Source organism: Tupaia chinensis, unplaced genomic scaffold (assembly GCF_000334495.1).
Source record: "Tupaia chinensis unplaced genomic scaffold, TupChi_1.0 Scaffold000146_1, whole genome shotgun sequence".
Lineage (NCBI taxonomy): Eukaryota > Metazoa > Chordata > Mammalia > Scandentia > Tupaiidae > Tupaia > Tupaia belangeri.
This window is the reverse complement of record NW_006159616.1, coordinates 10,751,267-10,761,524: the sequence shown is the minus strand read 5'-3', so window position 1 is coordinate 10,761,524 and position 10,258 is coordinate 10,751,267. Positions and strand designations below refer to the sequence as shown.

General features: G+C 44.2%; 1 protein-coding gene across 1 annotated transcript in view; it reads left to right on the top strand.

Annotated features, from left to right (window-relative positions):
* AADACL4 (arylacetamide deacetylase like 4) overlaps window positions 1–8,659 on the top strand; it is a 14,938-nt gene extending 6,279 nt beyond the window's left edge. Inside the window, exons 3-4 of the mRNA XM_006145440.1 lie at window positions 4,346–4,409; window positions 7,882–8,659. Of these exons, the coding sequence (XP_006145502.1) occupies window positions 4,346–4,409; window positions 7,882–8,659 (842 nt within the window). The remainder of the gene's footprint in view (window positions 1–4,345; window positions 4,410–7,881) is intronic.
* The last annotated feature ends 1,599 nt before the right edge of the window (window positions 8,660–10,258 follow it).

Below are 10,258 nucleotides of genomic sequence, written 5' to 3'. Positions count from 1 at the left end.
TACTTGCCCTACAGCAAAAATCTCACGAGCAAATTAAAGCTTGTTAATCCTGCCCTTGAACCACTCCTGCAGTTTCTGATGAAACCCAGACTTGTTCCCCAATGTCCTGTAGCCTACAAGGCCCTGAGGATGTGGTCCTACCTGCTTCTCCAGCTGCCCCTCGTCTCCCTCCCCCATTCTCTGTGCTGCAGCCCCGCTGTGCAGCTTTCTTTGCTGCAGACACACTGGGCTCCTTCTCACCTTGAGTCTTCTGCACTTGTGGCTTATTCAGCCGCCACCCTGGCATCCCCAACTTTGCATGGCTGACTACCCTTGTACCTGAAATGTCCTTCCCCACAGTGGCCTTCCTGGCCATTGTCTCTAAAGAGCTCCCCTGCCCACTCTGCTGCCCTCCCTGACATTCCCGTCTCCATCCTGACATCGTCCATGTACCTTTCTTTGTGGCACTTGTCAAAATCTGAATTCATCTTGTTCCTTCAGAGGTCTCCTGTTTAGCACATCTGTCTCCATCCACTAAAACTGGATACTCCAAGGGCAGGGAAGACATCTGTTTTGCATGCTATTAGATCTCTAGTGTCTGGCCTATTGTTTTTATTTTTTTTAATAAATGAATGAATAAGTAGATGACTGGACAGGTGAATAATTAGATAAAATAAGGATTTGTGAGTGAATTGTACATGGATGGATGGGTGGACAGTCTGATGGACGCAATGAAAAAGTTTGCCCATGTAAAAAGGCTGGCTCCTCCTGCTAGATAGTTTCCTTGAGGTTAGAATATACTTACTGCCACCTGGTGGTGGAAGTAACAATGACCTGTCATTCTCTATCTGAATGTGTTGGAGTGATGCTCTCCCTTGCCAAGGTTAACTATCAATTTCTCCCATCTACTGCTCCACTCTTGTCTAAGGTCACACTTTCCTTTAAGACCCACAACCCTGGAACCCCCTATGAGTTGTCTAATATTGTTAGCCTTCCTCTGTTGAAGAATAATGTCATATTCTTTTTTTTTCCTTTTTTCTTTTGGGAGAGGTCTTTGCTATAGGGTGAGTACGCTTGCCAGAAAGACAGAGAGAGGCAGAGACAGAAAGCAAGAAATCACCCCCAGGGGGGGATGGCCATGCTACAATCCCTTCTCCTCCATTTTCCTCTCAGGATCTTGGGCACACACGCACACACACCCGGAGTGAGTTTAAGCCACAGGTCTGGGACTCAAACCATGGTCGAATACATAGGAGTCCAGTGACATAGCCATTATGCCAACTGCTGGTCTCGGATGTCATTTTCAAAGGTAGAAACAAGGCATCATTCAGCAAATACTTATTGAGCACCTACTTTGTGGTAGACCCTTTCCAGGCACAGGGAACGCTCTGGTGAACAAGAAAGACCCAGCCCCTGTTCTCTTGGGCCTGACAGTCAGGTGAGGGTGCTGTGCAGTGGAGAAAACAGACTCACAGGAAAATCTACGATAATGATGATAACACAGGAGCTGGAATCGAGAATGAATCAGTCAGTCCACTTTAGCTCTTTGAATCAGAGAATGTCTCTCTAAGAAGGTAAAATTTGAGCCCAGACCCATAGATGAGGAGGAGAGAACCCTATGGAAGCCAGGGGAAGAGCATTCTAAGCCAGAGCCTGGACCAGTGGAGGCATGTGCCCAGGGTTCCAAATATAAGACACAATAAAACGATTAGTCAAACAGTCTATGAGAAACAAAATACTGATATTTCTATAAAGGCAGGATCTAACAGGGATGAGTGAATTGAGAATGTATAAAGTAGAAGCCTATCAGTTTAAAATTTCAATTACTTTGGTTCATCATAAAATGCCTTAGTATTAATTTTTGAATTTATTTTTCTCTTATTTATTATTTATTTATTTATAATTTGCCAGAGGGTGTATGCACTCACCAGAGAGAGAAAAAGAGGGAGAAAGCATCCCCTAAAGGATTGTGGTCACACTGTAATCCTTTCTTCTCTATTTCTCCACCCTGTTGGACTTTGGGCACACACACACATGCCCTGAGTATTCATCAAGCTGTCAGGACCAGGCTTTGAATCATGTGGCTAGCCATGTAGGATACAGCTACCTTAATCATCAAGTCATGGAACCAGTCTTTGGTATTACTTTTTATTTATTTATTTATTTTCTCTTAAAATAGTACATCGAGATATTATTTATCTGAATGACTGAGTGTTTGGTGCCACATTGGTTTTGTATCTAGGGTTAATGCTTAGTCTTGGCCTATTAAGTCTAAGCAGAAGACCCAGCAAGCACAAAGCCCTGAGATGGGAGGCCTTGGACTGATTGAAGGAAGAAAGAACACCCGGGTGACCGAGTGAGAAATGCAGCTGCACAGGTCTGAGGGCCCAGGCCTTGGAGAGCGGTGCTCTTTACCTTGGCTGTGCTGTACAATCACTTGGGAGCCTTAAAGCGATACATAAGGGCCAGCCCATAGCATGGTGGTTAAGGTGTCTCGATCCTACATGACCAACTGCACAGTTCAAGTCCCAAACCTGGCAGCTTGAGAAACATACCAGGCACATGTACGTGTGTGCCCAAAATTTTGAAAGGAGGGAGAACTGGAAAAGAGATTGTGGTATGACCATTCCCCATGGGGAGTGCTTTCTCTCTCTCTCTCTCTCTCTCTCTCTCTCTCTCTCTCGTGAGTGCATACACCCTTTGGCAAACTAAAAAAGAAATAAAGCAGAAGTCATACTCACACCCAAGTCTTCCCCCAGGCTCTAAGTCCATCTCTGGGGCAGGAGCCTAGGTATCAGTATTCTTTAAAACAATTTTAAAAATTTATTCATGATAGAGAACATGTAGTATTCATGAGAGAGAGAGAGAGAAAGAGAGAGAGACCCTTAACAGGGTCTTGTCATGGTCTGATCCCCTTCCCACAGCTCATCAGGATTTGGGGCACATGTGTATATGCCCAGTGTGTTTTCAGGTCAACCTGGGTATCCAAACCCACTGTTGGCCATGTGGCTTCCAGCACTGCAGTTCAGATTGCTAATGACCATGCCACTGTGCCATCAGGCGGAGCCCAGCATCAGTATTAAAACACTCCCCAGATAACTCGAAGGTGCAGCCAAGGCTGAGCTCTCCTGGTGTAGGGCCTTTGATCTGGAGCTGACCACCCCGATTCCAGGTAGACCTCTCTGTCCTTCTGCCTCTGTTTCTGAACTTCACTCCCCTTCTTCACACAGTGTTAATGAAGCATGTGCCCACCTCAGTCACCCCCTCTGAACATTGAAGTCACCTGGTGTGATTGAGAAAATCCTGATGCCCGGGTTCCCACACCAGAGGTTCAAATCTAGTTGGTTTGGGTTCAACCTGGGCATTTGGACCTGAAACTTCTGTGCCTCTGTGTGCAGCTGAAGTTGAGAACTATTGAGTTAAAAGCTTACTTGGTGGGGCTGATTGTTGGCATGGTGATTAAGGCGCTGTACTCCCACATGGCCGACCATAGTTCAAGTCCTAGACCTGCCTGGTGGCTTATTTATTCTCACTTTCTCTTTCTCTAGTCAAATTTAATAATAATAATAATAATAAAAAATAAAACCAAATAAAATTATACTAAAAACAGTTTTGTCATAGATCCTATGCCCAGCATTGTACCAGGATATTAATGGGCCTACCTTCTAAGAACTTCATGGAAAAAAGAAAACAAAAACTCTCAGAAAATGGAATTAAAGCATAAGTTTATTTGGGTACAAGAAAAAATTTTGAAGTCTATACATACTGTTGTCATAATATGCATTTTTCATGAAGACTTTGAAGATCTCTCATACATTACCCTGCTAAAAGAAACATCCCACCTATCATTATTTACTTCTCAATTACTATGAGGGGACCTCAACAAGTTCACGGAAAAATAGAATTAAAGTATGAGTTTATTTTGGTGCAAAAAGTTTTTGGAATCCAAACCTGATTTTATTCATAATATGTATTTTCCATGAACTTTTTAAAGACTCCTCATATAAATACATAAAATTATTATTAATTCCAGGGCAGGGCTGCCTAACTTCTCTGGCTTTGTCCGTTTCAATCAAGTCTTCCTGGTCCTTAGTTTCCCCTGCTCTAACAGAGAAGGTTACAGAAGGTGAACCCCAAGGTGCATTTGAGCTCTGTCACTAAAGAGATTGGGCCCAACTGACTGATTGGCCTGGCTGTTTGGCTTTGCTCAGCCAGAGCTAGACAGACTCATTTTAGAAGAGGCAGAGATAGGAACAAAGAGAGGCCATCACACCCAAGGCCAACCTTGTCAGCTGACTCTTCTGGGGGCTGCAGTGAGAAAAGCTGGGCGTCCTCCTGGGCTGTTGTAACTGGTTCTGTCTTGCAGATTGTTACCACAACGTATGCAGTTTTCTGGCCCAGAAGACGGACTCTGTGCTGCTGTTGGTTGGGTGAGTTGCTGAAGATAGGCAGTGGGTTTTATGTGGCTGAATTTGTGGGTGATTTGCAGAATAGAGAGAGGAGCCCTTACTCTCTTAGGGGCACGCAGAGACAGACACAGCACTGTCCCAAAGAGCAAAAGCTGGAAACAGTCCCATGCTCATTGGCAGGAGAGAGTGTGAATAAACGTGTACAGGGAATGTTAGAGCACAGAGCCATAGAGAGTGTGGCATGTTGTAAGACTGGAAAGTATAATGTAATGTGAATGAATCTTAGTATTCTAAAATTAAGTGAAAACATTTCTTTAAATAAAGAGAACGCTATTAAAATCAGGCCACTGGGGGGGCCAGCATGTGGCATAGTGGTTAAGGCACTGGATTCCCACATGGCCAATTGTGGCTCGAGTCCTGGACCTTGTGGCTTGCTTTCTCACTCTCTCTCTCTCTTGTGAGCACATGTGTCCTGTAACAAATTAAAAAATAATAATGAAAAATAAAAGTTAAATAAATAATTGTTTAAAAAAACGAAGCCAGCAGGTGGCATGGTGATTAAGGCACTGGATTCCCACATGGCTGGCCATGGTTCAAGTCCTGGACCTGGTGACTTGAAAATCATGCCAGGTGCATGTGTGTGCGTGCCTAAAATCCCAAGAGGAGAACGGAGAAGAAGAGATTACAATGTGGCCATTCCCCGTTCCCCATCCCCAAGGAGTGATTTCTCTATTTCTCTTGATCTGTCTCTCTAATTGAGCACACATGCCTATAGCAAAACCAAAAACAAACAAACAAAAATAACTAAAATGGAAAGAATGCCTTCTAAGTATACACATAGTCACAATAAGATAATGTTAAAAAAGAAAAGAGAAAGGATGATGGGTATAGAATTCAGGGTTACCCTTCTCTCCAAGGGTGAGAAGAGTTGGAATGATGGAGGCGGCATATGGTCTGGTTGGCTGGAGGTTATGGTCAAGGTCCTGGCTGTTGTTTGGGGTGAGAGTTCTGCAGGTGCTTATTGGAGCTTTTAAACAAATTAAGGCCCAGCCACAATGGCATGTTCTGGATGCTGCTGCTTAGCATAGTAAGGGCACATGGGAGACCCACATTTGAGTCCCAGCCCACCCTAAAAATCTGGGAGCATGTGGTTCCAACTGGGAGACTGAGGCAGGTGGATCATGACAGCAAGATCTTGTCTAGAAATGAATAGATAAAAGATGAGGCTTCAGAGCAACTTCAAAAGGAAATTACATTCAAGGTTTAAGAGAAGGCAGTGGTTCCTTCCAACCCTTGGGATCCCCATGATGCCTTAGAAGTGGCTATGAATGTCAAAGAGGAAGAGAAAGAGTGAGATCCTTCACCCTTGGGCAAAACCAGAGCAACTGCATTTCTTTACTTCACACAGTGGGACTCATATTTTAATGGGAAAAATAATTCTAGGCCAGGTCATGGTGATGTAAGCAGTAGGGCATCACTGTGCAATGTTGAAGTCACATGGGGGACCCAGGTTCAGCTCTTGGACCTACCTGAACACACCAGGCACGGCAGCAAGTCTGTCATCCCAATTGTCTGGGAAGCTGGGATCAAGGATTACAGCATGATGAGACTCTGCTGGAGATGCCTATACCTACCTCTGTCTCTTTCTTTCTCTTATAATAAAATAAATGAACTTTAAAAAGAAAACAGTAAGTTTTGTTGCTCTAGCAAATTTTGGAAACCACTAATCAAAGGTGTCATTTTTTCCTAATGAGTAGGGAGTTTTACCCAAATTTAATCTTACATTTATACTATATTTTTGGGGGGCAGCCAGGTGGCATGGGATTGAGGCAGCTAGATCTTACATGCCTGACTGTGCAGTTTGAGTCCCGGACACGGTGGCTTGAGAAACATGCTGGGTGCATTTGTGTGCATGTCCAAAATCCTGAGAGGAGAAAGGAGAAGAAGAGATTGTGGTGTGGCCATCCCCCTGTTGGATGATTTCTCACTTTCCCTCTCTTTGTCTTTCTATCTGTCTCTTTCCAGCAAGTGCACATGCCCTGTAGCAAACAAATAAACAAAGAGTAAAGAAAGAATATACATGGCCCACCATGATTTGAGTCATGGGCCTGGCGGCTTGAGAATCATGCCAGGCGTGTGTGAATGCATGCCCAAAATCTCAGGAGGAGAACGGAAGAGAAGGGATTGTGGTGTGGCCATCCTTCTCAGAGGGATGAGTTATCGTTTTCCTTTCTACTGTCTTTCTCTCTGTCTCTCTGGTGAGCACATTCATCCTAAGGCAAAAACTTAAAAAAAAAAATAAAAAGAAAGAAAGAAAGAAAGGAAATGAAAGAGAAAGAAAGAAAGAAAGAAAGGAAATGAAAGAGAAAGAAAGAAAGAAAGAGAAAAGATGACAAGTAACAAACTTTACTGCTATTTGAGACAACAGTAACTGTTTAAATAAACTTTCTAATCCAAGCAGTTTAGCTAAACTGTCTCTATTTTTAAAATTCATTCCTTTTAATTATCTCAATTGAGTCATGCATTAGTTAGATTGTGCTTTACTGTTTTTAGAGTCATGTTAAAGTTCTTTTTCCTTGTGTTTGAATTCTTAGGAGACAGACTTTGGGGACTAAACCTCAGAATACTTTAGACCGACCCTGGGATGTTTTTCACCAGCCACTGGTACCTGGGTCTTGTGTAGTCTTAATTGTGTTTGTTTCCTGCCTTGCTCAGCTTTCCTGCACCCAACACCCTCTTCCCCTGACCCTGGAAGAGAAGGCAAGTCTTGAGTCACTGGATAAGAATAAGCTTGTTGGGACCACCAGTTGGCAAATGGACATGTCGTTGGACTTCCATATAGTCGACCACAGTTCAAGTCCTGGACTTGGTGGCTTAAACTCATGCTGGATGCATGTGTGTGCGTGCCTAAGATCCTGAGAGGAGAATGGAGGAGAAGGGATTGTGGTGTAGCCATCTCCCCGGGAGGTGATATCTCGCTTTCTGTCTGTCTCTTTGGCAAGTGCACACGCCCTATAGCAAAAACCTCTCCAAAAAAAGTAATAGATAAAATAAGCCTTGGCCAATAGATTATTAATATTTTTTAAGTTTGCCTAAAAGAATCTTCCTCCTGAATTTAGTTTTCTCGTCCTTTTCTCTACTGACAGACATTAGAACTAGCAGCAGTTTCATCTACCTTTCCCCCCCTCTCACTGTTGTTTGTTTTGCTTCCAAAACAAATAGCTTCAGAGTTGCATACTCTTCTATGGAATTCGTCCATCTACAGGAAACAGATGGAATATCGGTTTAAAGTCAAGAATCCCAGCCTGTTTGATTCCCAGCAAATTCTTTACATCTTCAATGGGAAAAAATGGGGCCAAAATCCTTTTTTCATAGGGTTATTCTGAGGATGTGCTTGATCTTGTGAGGAGGGGGAAACAGGACACTTTTCAAATGTCTCTCAGAGTCATCTGTCCACACTGATGTGCTTTCTTCTTCCCTGTTCCCTTCTCAGGTACCGCAAGCTTCCTGATTACCACTTCCCTGTCGCTTCCCTTGACTGTCTGGCTGCTACCATTCACTTCCTGAAAGCTCTAAAATCCTACGGAGTGGATCCCTCCCGGGTTGTGGCCTGTGGAGAAAGCATTGGAGGAGCGGTTTTGGCCTCCATCACTCAGACTCTGGTGGGCAGATCAGATCTTCCCCGGATCCGGGCTCAGGTCCTGATTTACCCAGTTATCCAGGTGGTCAACTTGCAGTTACCATCCTTTCAGCAGAATAAAAATGTCCCATTTCTCGACTCCAAGTTAATGAAGCTTTGCATTTGTAAATACCTGGCTATCAACTCCTCCTGGTGGGATGCCATCTTGAATGGTGCTTTCATACCTCTGGATACCTGGAATAAGTACAGCAAGTGGCTCAGCCCTGAAAACATCCCTAAAAGATTCAAGAAAAAAGGTTACCAGCAGCCCAAGTTCCCCAGCCCTTTTAATGAGGCTGCCTACCTAGAAACTGGACATATTTTAGATGTATCAATTTCACCCCTGCTGGCTGAGGATGAGACCATTGCCCAACTACCTGAGGCTTTCTTGGTGAGTTGTGAGAATGACCTGCTCCGTGACCACACCCTGCTCTATAAGAAGCGCTTGGAGGACCAAGGGGTCCCTGTGACATGGTACCATGTGAAGGATGGCATTCATGGAAGCTTAGTCTTATTCAAAGATAACATTTTCACACTGCCATGCTTCTCAAATATTGTGAATGGTGTAATCAGTTTTATAAATGGTATATGACAGTAATCCCGGATTTCCATGTGGGGATCTGGGCACTTGTCTCTTACTCCCTTTACCACTTTCGAGCTCACACATTCTGAGGGAAGCCAGCTGCCCTGCTGTGAACTGCTCTATGAAGAGTGGCAGAGGCTGGCTGCTGGGAAAGGCAATCTCATGTGCACGGTTGTTTGATCCCTGCTCGGTGATATTAAGAATGAACTCTGGGCCTGGGATGCTTCATTACCAACAACTGCAGAGCCCATTTGACTTGTGCTGGACTTATTGCCATGTTTTCATATTCTAAGCCTGACAAATGCTGCTTTGTCCTGCTTCTGACATGGGCATCACATCGCACTTGGCCAAGCCCCATTGCTTTATCTGTCCCCTATGGGAAGGAGACTGGGTCCTTCTTTTGTAACACCAAAGGGTTTGTTAGTCAATTGCTCTGCATTGGCTGCCGGAAGAGACTCTCTGGTCATGGAGGACTTGCTGGCTGTGGGATGCATAACCAGAGTGGATCCTGCTCTGTTCTTTTCCTCTGTGAATAAAGCATAACTCTATCCAGTGCTTGACTATGTTGTTTTCCTTTGGTGAATCTGATACCAAGATGCCATGGACAGAAGTGTATAGAGTCTTCCTCTAGAATTGGTAACTGGTGCATAGTATTTTGCTTAACACAGGTATCTTTGGCCAATAACCAGCCAAGACCTGAGGCTGGGTGACAGTGTGGCTTGGGATAGACAGTGTGGCTTGGGATGCTCTTCCTTCCCCTGCTGACCCTTGAGGTGATAGCAACCTCAGCTGACACTTGGTTGCAGCCTGTGTGAGACCTTGCCACAGACGCTGTGAGATGATGAATATTTGTTGTTTTCAGCTGTAAAGACTCGAGGTAATTTGTTACACAGTGGTAGATAACTCATACCTATTTTTAGTAGCAAAGTGGGGTGCTGCCATGACAAAATTCTGAAAACGTGATTGGTGGACTTAAACTTGGACTCGGTGGTGTCCTGCATTTAGGGAGGCTAAGATGTTGGTGTTTGTCCAGCGCTATGAGGGGATATAAAAGCTATTGGAGATGGGACTGTCAGACTGAATTTCTCTTTTGCAATCTGCATGACCACCCCCAAACCACACATGCCAAGAAGGCCCAGAGCAGCCCCCCACAAAAACATTGAAAAATGCATTTTTGAAGAGAGCACCTACATTCTTAAAATCTCTATGGTTTCTCTCCTTTGTAGCCAAGTGGGACCATGGAGGCCACAGTGAGATGAGGAAGTCATAGAGCAGCAGAGGACAAAGGGCAACACTTTACTGCCAAAGGCAAGGTGGACATACGGCCATACCAAGCAGGAGGGTGTACCAGTAATCAGAATGCTCAGTTCACAGGGCTTTTGGTCATAGCTAGATCATATTGGTGCCCCAGAAATGAAATTTACTGTTAGTGTATTAGGGCATTTTTTGACTTACAGAAGATAAAAAAGCTCCAGGTCTAGTTGCCATGTGCCTTGGAATCACCACAGTTGAGTCAAGGCTGCTCACCTAGTTTCTAATTTTTTTTCCATTAAGGTTTTAGCCATGGGACACATGTGCTCACCAGAGAGACAGTGAGAAATCACTCCC